This window comes from Ovis aries, chromosome 26 (assembly GCF_016772045.2).
Source record: "Ovis aries strain OAR_USU_Benz2616 breed Rambouillet chromosome 26, ARS-UI_Ramb_v3.0, whole genome shotgun sequence".
Lineage (NCBI taxonomy): Eukaryota > Metazoa > Chordata > Mammalia > Artiodactyla > Bovidae > Ovis > Ovis aries.
In genome coordinates, this window is record NC_056079.1 from 37,929,441 (window position 1) to 37,954,242 (window position 24,802).

The following is a 24,802-nucleotide window of genomic DNA, read 5'->3' on the forward strand; positions in this document are numbered from 1 at the left end:
GGTTAATTTTTGAGTTCAGAGTGAAGAGGCAGAAAGATGATTCCCTGGTTGGCCTCAGTCTCATTTCTTTGTGTTTTGAAATTGCTACCTTATTACTTATTTTTCATTAATTCTAGACCAGAGAAAGGAGGCTCTCACGAGTTTTGGCAGCTGCTTAAAGCAGCCAGGAAGAGAGTAATGGGAACTGAGAATCATGGTGTGAACCACTTTCAGTCACCTTGTAGTTTTCTTTCAAATGAGGGACATTTAGGATTCCAGAGAACACGGGGACAGATGCTTAAATTTAGAATAACAAATGTAAGTGGGATGCTTAGGACTCCTGTTTGCCTAAATTTAGGCAAAAAAGACCCAAATGTGGTTGCTTTTGGGGAAAGATTACTTTTTGTTGACATACTTTAGCAGAACCCATTCATAGAAATATTCCTGCTATGGGCTGTGGGTGATGATAATCGTTTGGAAAATGATGTGCCTAAAAATAAAAGATAGTTTTCTCATTGCAAAAAAGTTATTAAGAACATATACTTAATTTTAAAAAATTCTACCATAATTGTGCCCTCCCAATCAAGCCCAGACTTTACAAGTTTCTCTTGTTCCCCTATAGATGTTTGTATGTTTCTCTTTTTATATGGTTGTAACCTTGCTTGTATTCTAATTTATATCCTGTTATGTTTTTTCATGTTTCATTTTTAACGGCCATATAGTATTCTATCCAGTGGGTCTGTCATAACCATTCTCTTGTTGGTTGATTTGCTTTGTGATGTATTTTGTATGATGTATTTTTAATGATGTCTTTGTTTTGCTCTGATTTTACAGGCAGAGACATTTGTTTGGGTTAACAATGCGTCAGCACATTCCCAGAGTGTTGCCAAGGCCAAATATGAATTTTTATTTGGCAGATCTGAAGAGAAAACTCCAGATACTAGTAAGTGTTTCCCTGCCTTCCTCTTTCAGGTAACAGATAGGAAGAGATATTAAAATTTCAAATCTCAGAAGCTGAGAATTCTTCAAACCAAGGAGTGACTTGAGATTACCTACCACAGGCTCCTAGAATCGAGTCCTGTGTTTGTGAATTCTATGCTTGGAAAGATGTAGAATTATTTGATGAATAATGAAAGCAAACAGGTTTCATGGAAGTGGGAAGGCAGTTGTGGAGATGGAGAGGTGCTCACTCAATCCTCGATGGGAGGTATTAGTCCTGGGAGCGAGGCAGGGAAGGGGTGCTGCGTGCAGTTAAGACCCTGGGCTCTTGAGCTCGACTTCTTCAGTGTGAACCTAGCCTATAACTTAGGAGATGCATGGCCCTGAGTGAGTTGTCTAAGCTCTTTTTGCCTCCATTTTCTCAACTGTCAAATGGGATTATAGTGTGCCTCAGTTTTCTCAACTGTCAAATGGGATTATAGTGTGCCTCAGTTTTCTCAACTGTCAAATGGGATTATAGTGAGACATATCTCAGAATCCTTCTGAGGATTAAGTAGATTGATGTACGTAAAGGTCTCAGAACCGTGCTTGACATGTAATAAATGCTTTATGAGTGTTTGCTGCCATTATTATTTATTGTGATCATAATGATATTCCTGACCTTTGAAGCTGATGTTTAGAGAAAGTACAGTCCTTACTCTCCTCAGCTCCATCACTGTCTGATACTGATTTCTGTTTTGGGTAGACAGGGAATCTGACCTAATGTAGCTATGGTTCAGTTGAAGAAGTCAAATGATAGCTGTTCCTTTTGACTCATATGTTAGATAAGATTATATAATGGGCTCCATAATATCTGGGGATAGCAAGAATGCAGTGTATATTAATAATTCCTTTTACCTTAATAATGAATATTTCTTAGATATTTCAGTAGTTGGAAGTCTTAAACAGCTAAATTATTAAAATATTCTGCTTTTATTATGTAGCATAAATACTGTTCTAAGCTTGAGGTTTGGGATACTTAATCATTTATTCATTATTTCTCCAGATGGGAAATACTGATTGTGATCACCCCAACACTGTTTAAATCTCCTTTTTGGCATAGCCTTAACTTTGTGATTTTGTGCTGACTAAACTTTTTTTCTTTTTAACTTTGATAAAACATGATTTTTACTTTACTATATAGAAGTAATGTCAGAGCTCTACATAGTCCTTTGACTTACTTGTGGGTGAGTTTGGGTCTTTGTTACTCATAGGTTTTGAGTAGTTTTCCCAGTTTACCACAGGTGAATCAAAATGACATTTTAAACCTTCTGTTCCTTCTTTGCCTTGGTAAAAATGGTTGGTATTGTTAGTTTCTAGTGTGATGTTATTTTGCAGGGGTATTAGTGTGCATGCATTTATTAAACAAATCTATGTAATGAACACTTCTTATGTGCTAGTCACCTGTGTTGGGCACTGTCAGGGTGCAGAGAAATAGAAGACAGTCCTTGCCTCCTGGAGGCTAATTCTTTGGTCAGAGCAAGGCAGTGATCACTTCAGCTGTGCTGGTGAAGGCTTCATGGAATAGGTAGAAGCTGCACTGTTCTCCAAGAATGACTAGTATTCTGGTTAATTGAGGTTTGGGGGAGGGCATTTCAGACTGGGGGAATGATGTGAAGGGTGTGGTGACAGAAAACACAGATTGTTTGCAGCATAGGGAGGAAACTGGCCAGGTTGGTTTGCAAAGCTTGTCAGTGAGAGAGAGATTTAGAAAAATAACCATTTAGAGAGGGGCAGAATCATGGAGAGTGAAGAGTTTGCATTTCATTTTGGTATGCAGAGACAAAGTGCCAAGTACTATTTTAGAGAGATAAATCCAGATAATTGATCTGGAAATTGGAAGGGGCAGCACAAATTGTTGCTTATTGTAGTAGGGGTATAAGAGGCAAGTTTATGTTGACTTTTGAAAAGTACTTTTAAAAATCTTCAGAAAGAAATGGCACATTTTTATCACTTCAAGAATACTCTTGAAGTTTCTTTATATTGACCATTCATCTATCACTGAAACATGGCCCAAACTCTAAAGACCACAGGGGGACTTCCCTGGTGGTCTAGTGGTTGAGACTCTACCTGCCAGTGCATGGGACATGGCTTCCGTCTCTGGTCTGGGAAGATCCCACGGGCTGCAGAGTTGCTAAGCCTGTGCGCCACAACTACTGAACTTACATGCTGCAACTACTGAAGCCCACGCCCCCCCCCCCCACCCCGAGCCCAAGCTCTGCAACGAGAGAAGGCCCTGCAGCAAGAAGGCTGTGCAGCACAGCCAGAGAGGAGCCCCTGCTTGCAGCAGTGGCAACCCAGAGCACACACAAATAAAAAATTATTGAAAAAAGACCATGGGGAGAGGTAGTAGACAGAACGAGACAGCGATTTCATTTGCTTGATAGGCATACCTTTTCCCACTTGTTTTTGTTTTTCCAAGTGGATTAAATAAGTGGCTGAAACTGTCTAAGTGCTGCAGAAGCAGCCTGCTGGGGAAACGGAAACGCTGACAGCGCCTGCTGAATGCATCCCCAGTATCAGTCAGGTGGTCGCCGGTAATGACTCAGCCAGGTCAGGGGCGGTCTGTTGGTCCAGGACCCCAGTGAGGCCCGAGGGAAGTGTCCCTACGCTAGGACAGGAGGCTTAGGCTTTGTCAGTCAGCTGGGAGTTCACATGGGGTGAGGGTGGGAGGGTCCAGAGAAGACAGTTTAAGACGGTTTGCACAGTGTTGCTTATTGCAGGGGTTTTGCATCTGTGACAAGAGTTTAGGGTGTTGGATGGGGTATGGGGGAACGTGTGAACAGTGGGAGGAGTCCCTTGGCTGGGAACTAAGATCTGGATTCTGTGATCTGTTTATCAATATAGTGAAAGAAGAGAGTTGATCTTGCTTCTCTGGTGTCTGTTCCTTGCTGCTTTCTGGGAGCTGTCGCGACTTCATGAGCTTTTCAAGGGCGACTCCAGAGTTGATGATTGCTGAGAGGCTTTGGGCTACACGTGACATCCTTTATGCTGTGGCTTAATGAGGGGTTGGGTCCCGTCAGCTGTTGGAATATTTGTGGAGCCACGCTGAGCTGCAAGGAGAGAAAGAAGAGGTGGCACACGAACCCACCCGCGCCTCCCAGACTTCCCTGGTGTCGCTCATCCTCTCTTACTGGATGCAGGGGCTTCTCTCAGCCAGTCACACGGGGTCCACTCTGACAGGAGGGGCTTCATTTTTGGAAAGTACAGTCTTTGAAGTGTTCCTGAAGCGGTATCAGATGGCTGAGATCGGTCAGTCTTTTGGGGGAAAACCAGAGGGAGGAAATGCTTGAGGTCTTTGAAGAAAAGTGAGACTGTTCTTGGCCTGGGGGGAGGACAGGTGACTCGTGGAAGCATATGAGGAAGCGAGGGGTCTGTGAGATGCTGAGAGCTGAAGCGTCCAGCAGTTAGGAGGTGACCGAATGCAGTAAAACAGAGACATAGATGTGTGTGCATTTAGATATCTCCGTCTGCAGGTATCAGATATGGGTGTGTGTGTATGTATGAAGTTGTCTAGGTCAACAGCACGATCTGAAATGATCATAATGACTGTTGAAATCACTCGAGGTAGATGGCTGCAGACCTCTACATGTGGGGTTTGCCTGCCCTGTGTCCCTCCCCGCCTGGCACCCACTTTGGACTTTTGTCACTGTGACAGGACAGTAACTGGGTCTCTCAAGCTAAAATTCAGTATGTATTTACTGCTAAGTGAGGATGTTTTTATGGGTGGTGGGGAGGGTAGGTATTTAATTCAAGGACTGGCGTGCCTTGAGCAACAAGGTATAGTTTAAAAAATGTGAGGGCTTCCCAGGTAGCTCAAACGGTAAACAATCTGCCTGCAGTGCGGAAGACCTGGGTTCAAGCCCTCCATCAGGAAGATCCCCCAGAGAAGGGAATGGCAACCCACTCCAGTATCCTTGCCTGGAAAATCTCATGGACAGAGGAGCCCGGTGGGCTACAGTCCATGGGGTCACACAGAGTTGGACATGACTGAAGTGACTAACACACACACACACACACACACACACACACACACACAGAGTGTGATGAAATTAGGGACCCAGCTGCCACTGTTCACCCGCTTCTTTGGACTCCAGCATTAGGCATGAATGAGGCTGGGGGCTGCTCAGGACAGTAGCAGGCCTGGCCAGCTGGAGCTGGACCTGGTGCCCCTTTGTTCCTTCTCGGGCTGTCTTGCACCCAAGGGTGCAACAGGTTCTTTGGCACAAGTAATCTTGAAAGTCGCTCAGTCGTGTTCGACCCTTTGTGACCCCATGGACTATACAGTCCATGGAATTCTCCAGGCCAGAATACTGGAGTGGGTTAGCCTTTCCCTTCTCCAGGGGGTTTTCCCAACCCAGGGATCGAACCCAGGTCTCAAACCCAGGTCTTCCACATTGTAGGCAGATTCTTTACCAGCTGAGTCACCAGGGAAGCCCAAGAATACTGGAGTGGATAGCTTATCCCTTCTCCAGGAGATCTTCCCAACCCAGGAATCAGACCTAGGTCTCCCACGTTGCAGGCAGATTCTTTACTAGCTGAGCCCCAAGGGAAGCCCTTGAAGATCTTGGAAAGGTGGGCCATACTTTGATATCATTTTAACCTAATTATGGATCCCTCATGGCAGATTTCTAGGTTTTTCTTCAATTAGTTTATATATATATATTTTTTTTTCTTTTTTTTTTTTTTCCTGAAAGCTTGGAAAGAAGTTCAAGTACAAAGCTGTAGGTCTGAGTTCTGGTACTAGTTAAACAACACCTCTCTCTGCTGGACAGAGTGTGTAACACAGTTTTGTAGCAGTTCTCAAATTGCCAAGTGCTATTTGCTTTTCCTGCTGCAGATTTCTTTCAGACTTGCTCTGGAGGTCAGTTAGTATGCCTTTGTTCTTTCTGCTTCATCTAATCTGAAGGTTTATAAAAATTCCAATGGTGTACAAATATACATTAAATCTGTGGTATTTTAATCTCATTATGATGTTACAAAATTAAAGATTTGGAATTTTCATGGTAAAAACATTCACGTTTTTGAAATAGAAATATTAACCAGCTATATTCTCAGATGGACACGCTCTGATAATAATAATGCTTGAATAAAATACGCATTAAATAATATATGAGAGCTAGTCTGGTCTTTTTTTCCTCATATATAAATTTTACAAAAAGTTTTGAGGAACTGAGTACTATTGTCATAATTGAAAGACTAATACGGAAGATCCATGAAATTAAAAGACACTTACTCCTTGGAAGAAAAGTTATGACCAACCTAGACAGCATATTCAAAAGCAGAGACATTATTTTGCCAACAAAGGTCCGTCTAGTCAAGGCTATGGTTTTTCCAGTGGTCATGTATGGATGTGAGAGTTGGACTGTGAAGAAAGCTGAGTGCCGAAGATTTGATGCTTTTGAACTGTGGTGTTGGAGAAGACTCTTGAGAGTCCCTTGGACTGCAAGAAGATCCAACCAGTCCATTCTAAAGGAGACCAGCCATGAGTGTTCTTTGGAAGGACTGATGCTAAAGCTGAAACTCTAGTACTTTGGCCACCTCATGTGAAGAGTTGACTCATTGGAAAAGACTCTGATGCTGGGAGGGGTTGGGGGCAGGAGGAAAAGGGGGTGACAGAGGATGAGATGGTTGGATGGCATCACTGACTCGATGGACGTGAGTCTGAGTGAACTCCGGGAGATGGTGATGGACAGGGAGGCCTGGCGTGATGCGATTCATGGGGTCGCAAAGAGTCGGACATGACTGAGCAACTGAACTGAACTGAATATGGAAGATCATAAATTGGCTGTTTCTGGTAACTTTTTAGTTGTTGCCTTCTTTTGTCCTCTGTTAAATTAATGACTGACAAAGTGAACGGCATATTTCCCTTAATTTTTTGGTTCAGTCTTGAGTTGGGTGTTTTATATGTGTGTGTTGTGTGTGTGCTCAGCCACTCACTCCTGTCTGACACCTTGTGACCCCATGGACTGTAGCCAGGCTCCTCTGTCCATGAGATTTCCCAGGCAAGAATATTGGATGGGTTGCCATTTCCTTCTCCAGGGGATCTTACTGACCCAGGGATTGAACCTGCATTTCTTGCACTGGTAGGTAGATTCATTACCACTGAGCCACCTGGGAACACACACCTATTATGTAAAAGATACTCTGCCAGGAAATTTTTATATTGGTTGTTCTTTAACCCTCAGAAGAGTCCTCTGATGCTGGTTCTCCAACCCCTTTATTTCACAGATGAGGCTCAGTGAGGTTTAAATAATTTATCCTTAGGTAACACGTAAATCATGGAACTGGGATGTCCATTTGAGCGTAACTTCAGAGCCCATGTCTTCCCACCCCATCCTATAGCATCACAAAGAATCAGAGTGTGATGCCCTTGTACCCCAATTGCTAGCCTACTGACTTCAGATGAAATTGGATTGTGATTATGACTTTGTCATTAATCAGTAGTATGATATTGAGTAACTGACTCTTCTGGCTTCACTGTTTAAAAAAATCTTTAAACCATGGTCTTTGTGGTTCCCTGAGCATTGGGAAATGAGGTGATGGTGGTATGAATCCCTGCCCTACTCCAGTTAACCAAAGGCACCCCCTCTTTAAAAAAAATGTTTACTTTTGGCTGCACTGGGTCTTCATTGCTGTGTGAAGGCTGTCTCTGTTGCAGTGAAGGAGGCTGTCTCTGTTGCAGTAACGGAGGCTGCTCTCTGTTGCAGCGCTTGGCTTCTCACCATGGTGGCTTCTCGTTGCGGAGCACGGGCTCTAGAGTGCGGGGTTCCGTAATTGTGGCACGTCGGCTTAGTTGCCCCACAGCATACAGAATGTTCCCTGACCAGGGATAGAACCCACGTCCCCTGCGCTGGCCGGTGGATTCTTAAATCACCGGACCACAGGGAAATCTAGCACCCTCTCTTTTATCTGTTTTACATATTGGGCTTCTGTGGCAACATCATTCTGAAGGCACAGTTTTACTGCTTAAAAAAACGAAGCTGTTGGTCGATAAGATTTCCAGTTCATTCTTTGGTTAGGGACGTAGATCAGCACAACAGCTCCTTGTAGTTTTCCTCTGGCAGGGAAAGCAGGCGTGGCCTGAAGCACCGGATTGCTTAGTACCTGCTCCTTTCGCTTGGCAGCATTAGGGCAATGAAGTTGGAGGAAAGCAGACGCTAGATGGGCAGGGTACTGAAGTGTCTACATTTTTTACCCACTGTGATCAGAGCACCCAGCCTGCTTCCTTTCCTTGGAGTGTAATTTTCAACAACCCACTTCCCACATTTAAGCAGAGGGAAATTAAAATGCGAGGAAGATGACAGAAGTAAAAAATACATAAAACACTGAAACATAAATTAAAATTGCTATTTGCATTCAACATTGTAGAATTAGAGGTTTCTTGGCAAGATGCAGGGTAACAGTGGACAAGACCCGGCACCCTTTTCCATGGCTGCCTTGTCTGTGCCTCCCTCAAACATTGTTTTTCCTTATGCTCTTCATATATTGCAGTGTGCCTTCAGGCTTGGTTCACCGATAAGACAGTCGTGTCCTTGAGGCCAGGGGCAACTCTTAAACTTTTATTTCAGTGCATCAGAAACATTGCAAACTATTTTAAAAAATGTTTCTGTTGGTTGAAAGGGGAGTAGGGACCAATACTTGGGCCACCTCATGCAAAGAGCTGACTCATTGGAAAAGACCCTGATGCTGGGAGGGATTGGGGCCGGGAGGAGAAGGGGACAACAGAGGATGAGATGGCTGAATGGCATCACTGACTGGATGGACATGAGTTTGGGTAAACTCCGGGAATTGGTGATGGACAAGGAGGCCTGGCGGGCTTCGATTCATGGGGTCGCAAAGAGTCGGACACGACTGAGCGACTGAACTGAACTGAGGGACCACTCAGCGCATAGCCCAGCTGTACCGGGAAAAGCAGTTTAGAGAGCTACCCCTTCCAATGATGGATTGTTAAAAATCTTAAGTATGGCCCCTCAGCTGTCCCTGGAACAGCTGTATGGTGAACTCTGAGTTAGTCCTGTCAAAATGAATACAGTTGAGATTGAGACCCTGTTTTCATTTTCTGGTTAAGGAAAAAAAAAAAAAAAGATTAGAGACTTTGTTGTGGAAAGTTCCCCAGAATTCTTTGGGAGCTGAGATTTGTATAGGCTTGGTTCTTATATCTAGATATAGTGGGGGAGAAGAGGAGGGGCAGGAAATGAGTTTTTCTTGTTTAATACATTTGGTTAATTTCTGCAAATAGTTACTGAGTATTTGCTATGTGCTCGACACTGCTAATCGCTGATTATGAAAAGCCAATGAACTATACAGGCAAGATAACATTCATGCTTGGAGCCATTAAATAGATGATGTGTGATTGAGTGCCAGATAGTTGGTGTGACTCTCATGAGCCAGTGACTAACTCCACGCTAATGACCACGCGTAGGCTCTTATCAGGGGGCAAACTGTTGAAGGCAGGAGCAGCCTAGGTGGTCAGGGGTGTGTGGTCCTACTGTGTACAGTACAGGGCGAGTGCAGCAGGGCGTGACGGCACGCGCAGAGGCTTCTGGGGGGGATGCTCGTTCGTTCTGTGCCTTGGTGATGGCGCGCGCAGAGGTTTCTGGGAGGGGCGTTCGTTCATTCTGTGGCTTGCAGGCTAGGCAGTGTTTGAATATATGGAAAGAATGGGGAGGATGTTCTGTTCTAGGAGGAGATTAGAGTGAAGTTGTGGAGGACGGCGGAAAGGGGCTCGGATAAAGTGAATTAAGCGGTGATCGTTAAAGTGAAACTGGCTGATTTGTGTCCGGCTCTTTATGGCCCCACAGACTATACAGCCCATGGAGTTTTCCAGGCCATAATACTGGAGTGAGTAGCCTTTCCCTTCTCCAGGGGATCTTCCCAACCCAGGGATGGATCCCAGGTGTCCCGCATTGCAGGCAGATTCTTTACCAGCTGAGCCACAAGGGAAGCCCCAGACTACTGGAATGGGTAGCCTATCCCTTCTCCAGGGGATCTTCCCAACCCAGGAATCAAATAGGGCTCTCCTGCATTGCAGGCAGAGCTGTGATCCTGGAAGGCTTTAAGTAAGTTCAGCGGTCATGCTAAAGCTGAAACTCCAATACTTTGGCCACCTGATGCGAAGAGTTGACTCATTGGAAAAGACTCTGATGCTGGGAGGGATTGGGGGTAGGAGGAGAAGGGGACGACAGAAGAGATGGCTGGATGGCATCACCGACTCGATGAACATGAGATTGGGTGAACTCCCAGAGTTGGTGATGGACAGGGAGGCCTGGCGTGCTGCAGTTAATTCATGTGGTCGGAAATAGTTGGACACGACTGAGCGACTGAACTGAACTGAACTGAAGTCACCGCCATTGAAAGTGTATATCTTGAGAAGCTTTATATAACCCCTATCAACTTGACTGATGACCGCTGTCTTTGGTGGGGGTTCCCCACTGTACCTTACAGTCTGTCTCTGACATTGAATTAGTGATTCTGAAAGGCTCAAGTTTATGAAAGGTTTTTCTTTCACTAAATGTTACTGAGATCATAGCTGGTTACCTTGATTGGAATCTGGTTGTTTTGGCAATTCCAAATTCATAAATTGACCTATTCAGAGTGGGTTATTACCTCTACAGACAGTTTGATTTTAACATTTTATAGTGTAATAGTAATGGTGTTACTGAGTCCCAAGCTCGCTCCACTCGCTTCAGGACAGGCCAAAAGAGAGGAGGTGTTGAAGCAAAGAGGAGACTTTAATCAGAGAGCAGCTGACTGAGAAGATAGCACGCTAGTGCCTCAAAATAACCGTCTTATTGGGGTTTGGATGTCAGGTTCTTTTATAGATCAGAGGGAAAGAAGCAATGAGGAATTCAAGTCGGAAGGCAGAATAGAGAGGGAGAGGCAGCGGGGAGGTAAAGTAAAAGGGTCTTCAGTCTTGCGAAACATCTCTGAGAGAATGGCCTGCCTTTGAAAAGGGTGTGTTAATCTCTTCTATTCACAGGTTGGTAGGGACAAGCTATCTCTGAGCTGAACAAAGACTAAAACTTTATAGTCAAGCAGAGGGGCAGGATCCTCCAGGCGAGGCATTAAGTATGATTATAATAATAAAAGCAGCCAAAAGCAAGTTGAAGAAACAGTTTCCAATAGAGTCAGAATTGAATTGCCTTCCTCCCTGCATCAATAGGGCGTGGCTGAGTGCAGATCCAAGAACCACCATTGCTATGTGTCTTTAACCTCGCCCCGCCCCGCCCCGCCCCGCCCTCACCCCACCACCGCCCCGCCCCACCCCTTACCACGTAACAAGTATATATGCTGCTCAGTCATGTCCGACTCTGCGACCCCATGGACAGTATCCCGCCAGGCTCCGCTGTTCTTGGGATTCTCCAGGCTAGAATCCTGTATCAGGTTGCCATTTCCTTCTCCAGAGGATCTTCCCGACCCAGGGATTGAACCTGCATCTCCTATGCCTCCTGCACTGGCAGGCAGATTCTTTACCACTGAGCCACCTGGGAAGCTCCAGCTATTTTAATGTTCGGTCTTAAAATTTAGATTTTTGTGACATCTTGCTCTCATTGTCGTGTGCTGAGTGCAAAAGATATAAAAATTAAATCCGATTTAGCAAAGCATTTAACAGATTAGTTTTACTTAAAAGGGAATTACAGTTCAGCAGCTATGTATGTATCATTAATATTTATTTACAGTGTGTGTGTGTGTTACTCCCTTGGTGTTTATTTCAAGAACTCATTTTTATTTACGAATTTGAATTTTAAAGAGACATTTTATAATTAGTTGCTCCTGCTGATTTTCTCAGCATGGGTGTTTTAGGAGGTGGAATTGCCGCTTCTGCTGTGCAGGGTCTTGTGGTAATGTGTGTGGCTCCTTCTGAGTGATGTGTGTCTAGTCACCACGCTTTTCTTGCAGGCAGTGACATGAAATGAAATCTCTGTCATTGCTGTCATTTCCCCCTCCCCTCCAACATCTGCTAATTGGGATATAGTTCAGTTCAGTTCAGTTCAGTTCAGTCGCTCAGTCGTGTCTGACTCTTTGCGACCCCATGAATCGCAGCACGCCCCATGAATCGCAGCATGCCAGGCCTCCCTGTCCATCACCAACTCCCGGAGTTCACTCAGACTCATGTCCATCGAGTCAGTGATGCCATCCAGCCATCTCATCCTCTGTCGTCCCCTTCTCCTCCTGCCCCCTTGGTGCTAGGTCCTCTTGGTGCATTGAAAGTTGAATAATGTGAATTAAAAGGAAATTTTCTTAGGTGAGTGAGGTCTGTGAGTGCCTAATATGAAGGGGGTTTCTTAACTTCAGAGGGTCTGTAAGCCCCCAGACATTTAATGCAGAGTTTGTATAAATATTTATCTGGATGTTTTATTGGGAGAGGAGCCATACCTTTCTCAAAGAGATCCATAATGCCAAAAAAGAACCACTTCTCTGAGGATTATATTTTCCTAGTCCTACAGATTCAACTATTATCCTAAATCAATGACATTAAGGGGGTGTTTCTCATAAAACAAACTCTTTTAAGTACTTGAATTAGTGAGTTTATAGTCATTATTGTTTTTGCAAGAAGTACCTCACACTGGAAAAGTCAAAGGGATTAACTTAACGCTTTTAGTTTCTTTCTCCATTAAATTGATATATTTACTATACAGAGACTACCTGGTATAATCTGTATAAATGTGGGAATTGATGAAAATTATTTTAGGTCCACATATCCATGGATTGCCTTGTAAATTAACATCATCATCCTAGTGAAGAATGAATGAATATGAATGAATATCTTTTAACTTCTAAACGCTGCAGTACTTACCTAGTCTGTGAAGATGCAGCATAAGTAGATGGGGAAGACAGTATGAAATCATGAATGCTTTGTTGTTGTTCAGTTGCTGAGTCGTGTCTGATTCTTTGTGACCCCATGGACTGCAGCATGCCAGGCTTTCCTGTCCTTCCCTATCTCCTGGAGTTAGCTTAAACTCATGTCCAGTGAGTTGGTGATGCCATCCAACCATCTCACCCTCTTTCTCCCCCTTCTCCTGCCTTCAGTCTTTCCCAGGGTCAGGGTCTTTTCCAGTGAGTCAACTCTTCCCATCAGGTGGCCAAAGTACTGGAGCTCCAGCTTCATTATCAGTCCTTCCAATGAATATTTAGGGTTGATTTCCTTGAAGATTGACTGGTTTGATCTCCTTGCTGTCCAAGGGACTCTCAAGAGTCTTCTCCAGCATCACAGTTTGAAAGCTTCAATGTATGAGGACCCAAAGAAAAGAAGCAATACCTACCTGCTTTAAGAATAGATGAGAGGGAATGGTCACTGTGAGTTGGGTCAAGCCTGGAGGACTTCAGTGAGAAGGGGGATTTGCGTGGGGACATAACAGATGGTCAGAGAGAGTCTGGGGAGGAGGGAATAACTGGTTGAAACAAAGTCTGCTGTGATTTTGCCCTTTGGGGGGACACTGAGTTGACCTACAGAGAGGCAGCAGTAGGTCGTGGCTCTTTTCCTGGCTTCTGGTCCTGGCTGGAAGCTGCTTCGCCCCTCTGTTCTCAGTGTTTTAGTTTATAAAACTGCTCTTTTCTTATAGCATTCTTAGTTTTACTTGCTATGTGTTTGTTATGGGTCTTCCCTAGTGGCTCAGCGGTAAAGAATCCACCTGCAATGAGGAGATGTGGGCTTGATCCCTGGGTCAGAAAGATCTCCTGGAGAGGGAAATGGCAACCCACTCAAGTATTCTTGCCTGGGAAATCCCATGGACAGAGGAGCCTAGCAGGCTACAGTTCATGGGGTCGCAAAGAGTCAGACACAATGTAGTGACTAAACAACAACAGCAGTGTGTTTATTTTAAAAGAAAAATCTGATACTTAGTGCCATCAAGATGGCAGTGTGGGAATAAGATGAGGGTGGTTTGTGGCCAGGTTGCTAAGGGTCTTGAGTGACTGGGTTTATAAAGCAGGAGTTGGTAACCTATGGCCCTTGGGCCAAATCCTGCTCATTTCTTCTCTTTGTATTAATAGAAGATGTTTTATTGGGACACAGCCATGGGTTAATTTACGATCGTCTCTGACTGTTTTTGCTATAATGGCCGAATTGCGTATTTGCATCGAGACTATATGGCCCATGGAGCTAAAAATATTTGCTGTTTGGTCCTTTACAGAAAAAGTCTACCGATTCCTGAGTTAAAGAATTACAGCTTTAGTTTAGTTGCATTGGGGATCCATTTAAAATTTGTTTTGTTTGGGGGAAAGGATTAGGTATATAGGGGACAGTAGTAACAACAGTACCATTGGAAGAGTGTGTTAGGAAGATTAATCCAGTGAAGTTGCTCAGAGCGCGTTAGTTAAGTCGCTCAGTCGTGTCCAACTCTTTGCGACCCTGTGGACTGTAGCCCACCAACCTCCTCCATCCATGGGATTCTCCAGGCAAGAATACTGGAGTGGGTTGCCATTTCCTTCTCCAGAGGATCTTCCTGATCCAGGGATCGAACCCAGGTCTCCTGCACTAGAGGCAGACACTTTAACCTCTGAGCCACCAGGGAAGCCTGAATTCGTGTTGAGGAGGGTAGGCTGTTTAGGATCAAGAGTTAACTCCTGAAGCGCCCTGGAGAAGAGATGGTATCTGTTGTAGGAAGAGATAGTAATAAGAATGGGGGGGTAGTTGCATGAGATTGTAAGAAAATAATAGTCTTGGGGATGACAGATATGGCAGAGTCGAGGGAATATACGAGGACCTGAAGGCCGGCACTAAAGTGACTGGAGGGGAAATGGTGAAAAGGAGAAAGGAATTCTCTCCCTGGAGCCGGTTTTATAGGGAAGTCCGCTGGTTTCGGCATGCTGGGTGTGTAACATGGGACACGCGTCAGGTAGTTAGAAGTTATCTACTCTGCTTTTTTCTGCTTCACTGCTGCTGCTGCTGCTACTAAGTGGCTTCAGTTCTGTCCGACTCTCTGCGACCCCATAGACGGCAGCCCACTAGGCTCCCCCGTCCCTGGGATTCTCCGGACAGACCCAATTTCCCGATAATAGTAGGCCCAGTTCAGAGAGTAGGCTGCCCTTGATTGCTCACATGCCTTGCAGGTTCCTGAGAAAGAGAGAATCTGTTTGCTTAGTCCAGGTTCCTTCTTCTTGGCAGTGCCTTCCAGGAGTGACAGCGGTGGGTGAGGTGGTGTGGGAGTGTAGCACGTGGCTTGTGAATGGCAGGAACTTGACCCGGTCTGTGGAGAAGGGTAGGGCAGCTCCCAAGGGCTCTCTAGAGAGAGCCCTGAATCTTCCCTCCCACTCAGCCTGAGACACCCATCCCTTCTGGACTCCTGAGACCTCTACCGAGGTGAGCTAATTAGATTGTATGGGACCTGCTTCTAGCTGTGGGTACGTGGCATGTTTTTCTCATTATGTTTTCATTATCATAAGATGAGTGGTCTTTTTGCCAACACAAATGGGGATGAAGCCTTGTTGACACCTAATTTTACTCGGCAAGATTTACTTTGTTTGGCTTTCTCCAAGCTGTAGTTAAAGAATACAAACTGGCCTAGAGTTTGTTTTTCCTCCTTGTCCTATCATCCCAGTCCAGCTCTAGACCTTTGCCTCGTGGTCTGGTTTGGCTGATGGTATTTTTCTTCTAAGATCCTGACATCTTTCCCTTTTCCTGTGTGTGGACACATGTGCTCAGTTGCTCAGTTGTGTCCAGCTCTTTGCGACCCCATGAACTGTAGCCTGCCAGGCTCCTCTGTCCATGGAATTTTCCAGGCAAAAATCCTGGAGTGAGTTGCCATTTCCTTCTCCAGGGGATCTCCCCAAACCAGGGATTGAACCCAGGTCTCCTGTGTCTCCTGCTTTACCACTGGACAACCTGGGAAGCCCCCTTTTCCTGCCTGGTGGTCTGCATACGATGAGCATTTCCGCTCAGCGGAAGTGTGAAATGGACTGGGCTCAGGTGGATGTCAGATCTGGACACCGTCTTGTAGTTTTCAGGTAACTTTTCCAGGCAGCCTTCTCAGTGTAACCTTACAGCACCCCTTGAAGTAAACATCTTGTTTATCTACAGTGATTAATTGTTCAAGTCATGTTCAAAATTAATTGCAAATTTTTATTTTATTGAGTACAAAAGGCTGGAAAACTCGACTTTACTGTTAAAGTAATACGTGAAAACTGAGGCTCAGGAAAGCAGAATTCCTTGTCCAAACATGGTGAGCGTTTATGAACAGTATCTCTTACTGAAAGAAAAAAAAAAGAAATAGGAAATAAGTAAAGGAGTTTCCAGGAGAGAGAATTACAGTCCTAAGTTGACTAAAGGCTGGCTTGATGAGTGCGGATCTTAGGGCCCTTCGGGCTACTTTAGTTACTCCCTTAAATGCCATTTGGATTATGACTGGCTTTTCCACTTTGGGGAAGGTTCCGTTCCTCCGAGAACTCGCTTTCAGGTTCTGTCTTTGGTGCGGTCACTGCTTTAGCTGGACTCTGAATCATTCCTTCTGTGCTGGTCCCCTGGGTCCTGTTTCACCCCAGCCGCAAACATGAGGAAGGCAGTTTCCCGACTGACCATAGAAATTCTCCTTGTCTACCGCATAGAAAAGTTCCCTTGAGTGTTTTGCCATCGTGGCCTGACTTTGCAGTCTGACGTCTATATTTCCTAGATGTCTCAGAGTACAGGGCTGAACAAGACAGACACGAATCACTTACTTTGTGGAAGTTGCCTTTGAGGCAGTGAGGCTTATATTTTGATTATATTCTGAGTAATATCGATTAGCCAGTGTTCATGTAAGAGTCTACCGAAGATAATATTGGGAATAATCAGACTAGTCAACGATAACTGAATTATATTACTATTTATAAACGGCATGTTGGATATTCATTATAAATGATGTTTACATGGTTTATGTAATAAAAGACAAGGTAAGTATTATTGTAAATAAACTGATGGGAGCAACAAGAGAAAAATGTTTAAATTTGCACCATGTGGTAGAGTAACAGACAGAAATAAAGTACAGCCCAGTGTGAAGTAGAAGCTTTGTTTCCTTCTGCTCTCTGCATACTCATGTTGGGCTGCCAACTAAATTCCTTTTCCTTCTGAGGGGTATTACTTATCCTTCTTTTATCTTCTAACTGTGTGTTGGCTGGAGGCTTAAACTCTGTCTGTGCTCTTATCTGTAAAAGGGAGTTAGTATCCTCTCTATCCTGAGAACCCACTTATACACTGTAGCTGGGACTATAAATTGGCGCAGCCACTGTGGAAAACAATATGGATGTTCCTCAAAACACTAAAAATAGGGCTACCATATAATGCAGCAACCCCACCCCTGGGCATATGCCCAGACGAAACTAGAATTTTTGATACATGCATTCATATGTTCACAGCAGCAATATTTACAATAGCTAAGACCCGAAAACAAACCAAATGCCCATCAATAAGGACCTCCCTGGGGGCTCAGACAGTAAAGCGTCTGCCTGCAGTGTGGGAGACCTGGGTAATCCCTGGGCTGGGAAGATCCCCTGGAGAAGGAAATGGCAACCCACTCCAGGACTCTTGCTTGGAGAATTCCATGGATGGAGGAGACTGGTAGACTCTAGTCCATGGGGTCGCAAAGAGTCAGACACGACTGAGCAACTTCACTGGTTCACTGGTCCATCAGCAGATGAATGGATAAAGAAGATGTGGTACATATATGCAATGGGATATCACTCAGCCATGAAAAAGGATGACATAATGCCATTTGCAGCAGCAGCATGGGTAGACCTAGAGATTATCACACTAAGCAAAGTATGTCAGAAAGATAAAGACAGGTACGGTATGCTATCACTTATATATGGAGTCTGAATGACTTGCGTGAACGTATCTATGAGCCAGAACCACGCTCACAAATATAGAGAAGAGATCTGTGGTTGCCGAGGGGGAGGAGGGGAAGGGAAGGCGTGACTGGGGGCTTGCGACTAGCAGATGCAAACTATTCTGTCAATGCTTAGGATGTTTAAACAGCAAGGTCCCACTGTATAGCACGGGGAACTATATCCAATAGGGTCTGATAAACCGCAACGGAAAAGAATATAAAAAGAGGATATTGCAGCAGAAATTAAACACAACATTATAAATTAACTGAACTTCAATAAAATTAAAAAAAATTCTGTATGTCCCCACTCTAGGGTAAAGATGTTTTCCTTAAAAACTTATCAGCAAAGGAGTGACTTTGTATTCCGGTTTCTACCATTTCTGAATCAGGGATGTTCTGCTTGTTTTTGAGTAAGAAAGAACTTTCGGAGAATACGTATTAGCTTGAAATAACTGCAGATAATTCTCATTGGGATGCTTACAGAGATCACTAAAATAAGTTAAAAAAAAGAGGAGAAAGCAAACTTAACACACAATTAGCAATTATACCTGAAGAAATAATCCTGGAGTTGTCTGTGTTGGATGTCCCTGTAAATTGGCTTTTAAAAGTGACTTTTACGGGCCAGACCGTGAGTTTAGCACTCTTAGTGAATGGATTCTGTGCATTAGGATAGAATTTCCAGCTATATCATCACATAGATTTTAAAATGGCTGTGTATCAACTTAAGGCAGAACCCAAGATGTAATATAACTCAAAATGATACTGTAACAAAGATCCTAATGACAAATTGCATGTGAAAAGCTTTACTAAGATAATTCTCTGAAACTTAAGTGAATAAAAGCAAGTGTTTTTATTTTGTGTAATATTTGATTTTGTATAGGTATACTATTAACATAAAATATTATGAGAAGCTACTTGGTTATTTAATCTACATCCCTAAAGTATGTGTATTCAGTGTAGCCAACAACATTTTGTCCTTTGGATTGCCTTATATTTAGATGTACCTGATCTCTACTTCTTAGTGGATTTTAAGGATTAAGTGAAACTATTAATTGGGTGTGTGCTTTGTAGTAAAGGGCTCCCCAGGTGGCGCAGTGGTAGAGAATCTGCCTGCCGCTGCCAGAGATGCAAAAGACACTAGTTCAATCCCTGAGTCAGGAAGATCCCCTGGAGGAGGAAAAGGCACCCCACTCCAGTGTTCTTGCCTGGAGAATTCCGTGGGCAGAGGAGCCTGGTTGGCTAACATCCATGGGGCTGCAAAGAGCCGGACACAGTTGAGCAGCTGAGCACGTAGTAGGAACAATAGACTAATAGGTAAAAACTAAATTTTTATAATCCTGAAATTGTCATGAGTATTTTTTGTAACATCTAACAATCAGAATTAAAAGATAAATAACTTGAGGTAGGAAAACTGACGTCTTATTTGTTGAAATTTGCTCAGTAAAAGAAAGTTATTTCAAATAAGAAACTATTGTTACCAGTTCTGATAATCTTGTTGACTCCTCATGGATTTAGTAATTAATAAAAGCAAATAATAAAATTTCATATGTAGTGGTGATAAAATTGACATTATACAATTTTTTACAAGTCTTAATTTGTAAAAATTTTTACTTCTAAAATCTTGGATTAAATTGGATAACAATTAGTTTGCTTGTCTATGTGTATTACTTTGTTAGAAATTTTTGAGAAATAATGCGTTATATCAAGTAGCAATTTATTACCTAGAGCTTGTCAGCACTAGTGACTATAAAGTCTAGAAATTCATTGAACTTAATTGAAAATTTGTTACTCAAGAATAATTGATTATTCATGTCTGCTAAAACTTTCTTATGGGATTTGAACTTAGGATTTCTTTGAAGTCAGGTATGGAAAGTCAAACTGACACATGTGATTTCAGGGGTTAAGGTCTATAGGGGTGCTTCCTAGTTGTCCAGCTCCAGGCCCTGGGGTGATTTAGAGCAGGGAATGACTCCTGAAGGAGAGGCTGGGGGAGGAGATGCTCCCCGGCTGAGGCTCTGGGTTGGTCGGGTTGGTCGGCTTGTGCATCAGAATTTCGCTTACTCCCAGGGGAGTCCTTCCCTGCCTCCAGGAAGTAGCTACCCTGGGAGAGGCTGCCTCCCAAAACCAGAGCCCAAAGTGCCAGAGCATCAGAATAGAACATAAGAAGATAGAGTCAGTATAAACTTAATGTTAGCACTCAAAATGCTCTTATGATTTACATTTCATTCTTCATTAAAAAACATTTGGTTGTGGTTGGCTGTTATATACTTTCATTTAATGAAAAAGTACATTTTATAAATCTAGCTTTCTTGATTTTGTCAGTGATGTTTCTAGAAAAGTGAGTTGCTATCTTTTATAGAAGACATTTAAATAGAATATTGGTTGACAAACTTTTTTTTTTTTTAGAAAGCCTGTACAGTTCTTATTTGTTCTGTAAATTTTTTAATGGTCCTTTTGTCTGAATATTGTTGATACTATCTGTCTTTCAAGGGTAATGGCAGCTTTATTAGATTGCATTGCAGAAACAGATCAAAACCAGACGGTCGAGGACTTCAGCATCCTCTCTCTGCCCTGACGCTGCCTCCCACTGAGCCCTGCTGCCCTTCGGCTCTCTGTGGTCGGCACTGCCAGCCCATTTGCAGACTCAGGTGCTGCTTCCATATGAATATTTTTTAAAGATAGTGTACACGAGAGACTAGAGACTGTGTAACACGTTTGTTTTCGGACTTTACTTTTTTTACTAATAAAATGGTGGGTTTTAGGATCTCAGTCAAAGATACCGTTCATTAAAGCCTCATGTGAGATGCTAGACACTTGGAAATGAGGCCTTCATGTGGTTGAGATAGTTGTCCTTGCCTCACGGTCACTGGTAGTCCCATTCAAGGGGATCATCTTGGTTATGTTGTGTTATGTGATCAGAGTAACTTTATTAAGCGCCCTCAATTGTGTATTTGAGTTTCTTCCCCCTGTAAGGAGCTTTCTTGGAAAGCTCACCCAGCAGCTTTGGCTTGTATCTCACCAGGAGGTGGGGTTTCATGGACAGGTTAGGGTTTGTATAAAGCCAGCAAAGGCTGTCCTTTCTTGCTTTTCCTACCGACTGGGGAAAAATTGCAGCCCTTCTTGGAGAAGTTTTAGAAAAGGGAGGAAGCTGCCAGTTGTAGTTTAAAAATGAGATAATAATGCTAGAAGTAATGATTTATAGTATAAGTAATGATAATCGAGCTTTTATTGTATGCTAGTTACGATTGTGGGTGCTTTATATATTTATATGAATAGTTAATCTTCAGGACAACCTCACTGTTTACTTTTTGGATGAGGAGACTGAATCCCCTCAGGGTCGTTAAATAAACTGCTCAAAGGACGTAACTGGAAAGTGATGGAGCCCAGACTGCAAGTTTGGGTTGTATGGTCTAACTGTGCTTTTATAACTTAAATAAGAAGTGAGGAAACTGAAGCTGAAAGGTTTAGCCATTGGCCCAAGGTCACTGGAGCTGCGAACACTGAAATTCCTCTCCTGGGTGTCGTTTTCACTGTCTTCATGTGCTTCCTCTGGGTGTTCCCTCTGCCTTTGTCCTCTCATATTTGAGCCAGGCTTTTTGGTGTTTTTGACTTGCTGTGGTTCCGTATCCTGAAGACTGTTCTTCCTCTGGAATTCTTTTACTTGACAAGGACGCCCTCAGGGGTCAGTGCTGCTTTAGGACCTGAAAGAGCGGACTTTGCAGCCTCAGTGTCTGCCTCTGAATCCTGCCTTTGGCCATGTTAGCCGCACAACCTCATACAAGCTGCACACTGTGCCTCAGTAGCCTCACCTGTACAGTGGGTTAGTTACTGCGGCTATCCCACAGAGCTGCTGGGAGGAACAGAGGAGTCAGTACAGTGAAGCGGCTTAGTGTGGTGCCTGGCACTAGGAAGCGTTTGATAAATATTTTCTATTCTGGTTATATTATTTATCAGAAATATATACTCCGAATTAAACTTAGCACATTATCTTGCACTTGTTAGGTACTCAGTAAATGTATATGGAATGAATGAAAATGACCATCAGTTGCTTTGTGTTATTGGCCTTTGCTTTTTTAAACTGGTTGGAATATTAAGATTATAGAAGATGAGATATTTTAATGTTTGTGTTATCCTCCATTACAAAGACCAAGGACCAGTATTATTACATTATGCTATGTGTCTTGTGCTGTTTTTCACCTTGCTTTTCTCGTCTGTAGAACTATTAGTTTTTGCATTTAGTATTTTTATTGAGATTGAAAGGTACTGTGTCCATCTAAGGTACCATTAAGTGATGTACAAGTTTATGTCATTATATTTAAGATTAGATGTTAATGTCCTTGAATTTTATCATGTCACATTTTCCAACTGATACCAATTACCCGTCAAATATGAATTTAATCGCAGGAATCGTAATGCAGTCGTCAGTAAAATGACTTTAGTTGGCAGCGTCATTTAGCCAAGAGCCGAGGAGAAGGAATGAGCCGAGGCGCGGGAAAGCAGGCTAGAAATCCTCCCATGGCAGTCGTCCCACATGACATTGGCTTTTGCCTTTTCTGTTGAAGTAACACAAGAATTAGAGCCTTTCAAAGGGAGCTCCTCCATCGCCTTCCACGTGTCATCCTCGCCTCTGAGAAAATGCTGCGTGATCCTGATGACAGCCCCACCTCTGATGTCACCCGGGATGGTACAGTCCTCTCAGCCTTTGCTGGGCTCCTTGCTGCTGCACCGGGGAAATGGTTACATTAAAGCTCACTCCCGTCAGCTCCATTATCTCCTCGGAAGTAGTTTTCACAAATATAGAAAAGCCCTACGGTGCTTGTTTTCGGTAAGCTACCAAGGTAGAGAGAGCGCAGAGGCCGGCAGGGAGAGCGAGAGGGCAGGCTGCGTGCCTTTGTGAAGGGAGCGGCGGCCGCTGGCTCAGCCGGGCTCCTGAGCTCAGAGCGCCCGTGGACACCACCCCGCGCGGTGCGGGGCCCCAGGGCTGCCAGGACCTTTGAAACTCACTTGCTTCCAGTTGACTAGAACGGCAGATTTTGAATTAGCCAGCTTCTCTTCTAGCTAACTTTTCTCGAGCGTTAAGCTGATGAACGGGGCATTTTCTATGATCAATGGGTAACTGCTGGAGCTACAGTAATCTCTGTGAGTAACCTCTCTTTGTAGGTCTCTGCAGGCAAATTGATTTTATATATCGCTCTCTTGTAAAATGCTGCTGTAAAATGATCCCTCTGTATGGTTGACTGCTTTTGCTTGTTGCTGGTCTTGTCTTTCGACCATCCCAGTGCGAGACTGCTGGGGCTGGATGAGGTTCTGCTGAATCCCGACCAGAGAAGCACCTTCCGCATTTATTCCGGGCTGCCCACGCCAGCTGTTCTTTAATTCCCCAGCCGCCCTCCTGCCCTCCGAGCGCCATCGCCCAGTCCCTCCCCTGGCTTTCACCTGGAATGTTTATTTTAGCATCTAAATTGGATTTTTCAAATTATTTATTTTTAGGTAGAAAGCAGAATATTATGCTTACCTGTAATTTTATTTCCTCTCATTGTCCCTCCCCCCGCCCCGGGAAACACAGAGTGCCATCACCCCGTTTCTCCCCATTTTTGGACGTATTATATAGAAAGAAAGAGAAACCGGCTACCCCTGTAGTTTAGAGACCTGATGTGGAGGCTTTGGATGGGAGTAGGGGCGGAGCTTCTCTTAAAGAGCCCAGACTGCTCTCCTCCCGTTCTGCCTGGGTGCCTGGACAGACTCTAGCTTGCAGAGCACCTGGGCAGAGGTGGTCTCTGCTGGGGGTTTATTTTTCCTCAGTTTATACACCGGGGTGTGTTCTTCTCATCTGTTAAAGAGTGTCACCCTTAAGAGTAATTAAAGATTTATTTCTCTCTCATCAGGGAAGTTGACTTTCCTGAAATTTTCATTTTCAGAGATACTTGGAACCATTGCTCATGTTGACTTGCAGCCTGAATGCTTAGCACAGCTGTGGGATGCTCTTATTGAGCATAACTACTGACCTCGAATATGGACCTGCTGGGGCTTGCGACAGGCGGGAGGCTGACTGGAGCTGTTGTTTCCCACTGTGCCTGGCGTCTGTCTTGACACACAGCGGTTTAGGGAAGTCCACAGCTGTACCGGCTCATCACTGCTGGGCACTCCAGCTGCTTAGCATTTGTGATTTTAAAACAAGAATTAGTACTTCAAATGTCAATGTCTTAAGTATTAAATTTCTTTAATATCAGTTTCAAAATTAAAATATTTAATAAAATATGTAAGAATTGATATTAGTACTACCATACCATATCTGTGTTGACTTTAGCAGGAGAGAGCCTGCTATAAATAAGACTATGGAGTTCTTTAAAAGTTTAAACTTTATTTGCTTTCAGGAATAAAATTTTTAAAAGTGAAAGTCAGAGAAATTTAAAAATTGGATTTCCAGAGAGTAGAGTAGTGGTGACAAGGGGCTGTCAGGTGGGGAAAATGAGAAGGTGGCCCAAGGGTGGAAAGGTTCAGTTAGAAGATGAGTGAGTTCTGGGGCTCTAATGTACATCATCGTGATTACAGTTAATAATATTGTATGATATACTTCGAAGCTGCTAAGAGAGTCGATCTTGAATGTTTTCACCGCAAAGGAGAAGTGGTAATGATGTGATGTGACCGTGGTGTTAGCTCAAGCTGTAGTGGTGATCAGCTTTCAATCTGGTGTGTCAAACTGGCATGCTGTACTCCCTGACCTACCCAGTGCCCGCTATCAGCTACATCAGTAAAGCTGGAAAACATGAAAACGTAAAGTTGGGTTTTTGAAAAGCGTGAATTCCTAGCAGGAAGAAGTAGGAAAAGCTGGGATGTTTGCAGTCAGAAGAGCAGCGGTGATCAGAAGCAGCAAGTCTGGTAGGAGAAGCACAAGGGCAGACGGAAGAAGACACAGGAGAGTGGGTGGTGTGGATCAAGACGCTGCCGCCTGAGAAGAGGAAACCAGCTTTAGAAACAGTGATTTTAAAGTCAAACCTGAATTCAACTCCTGCAGCTTAGAATTTCCTCTCGGGGTGAGCACC

General features: G+C 43.8%; 1 protein-coding gene across 11 annotated transcripts in view; it reads left to right on the forward strand.

Annotated features, from left to right (window-relative positions):
• The window catches only part of PSD3 (pleckstrin and Sec7 domain containing 3), a 590,582-nt gene that overhangs the window by 237,539 nt on the left and 328,241 nt on the right, over window positions 1-24,802 (forward strand). For 6 of the 11 annotated variants that reach the window (XM_042241260.2, XM_060407086.1, XM_042241264.2 and 3 more), the window contains one exon: window positions 814-922. The exons of 3 other annotated variants lie outside the window; for them this stretch is intronic. In XM_042241260.2, the coding sequence (XP_042097194.1) occupies window positions 814-922 (109 nt within the window). 2 more of the 11 variants (XM_042241266.2, XM_042241268.2) reach the window with 2 other exon arrangements.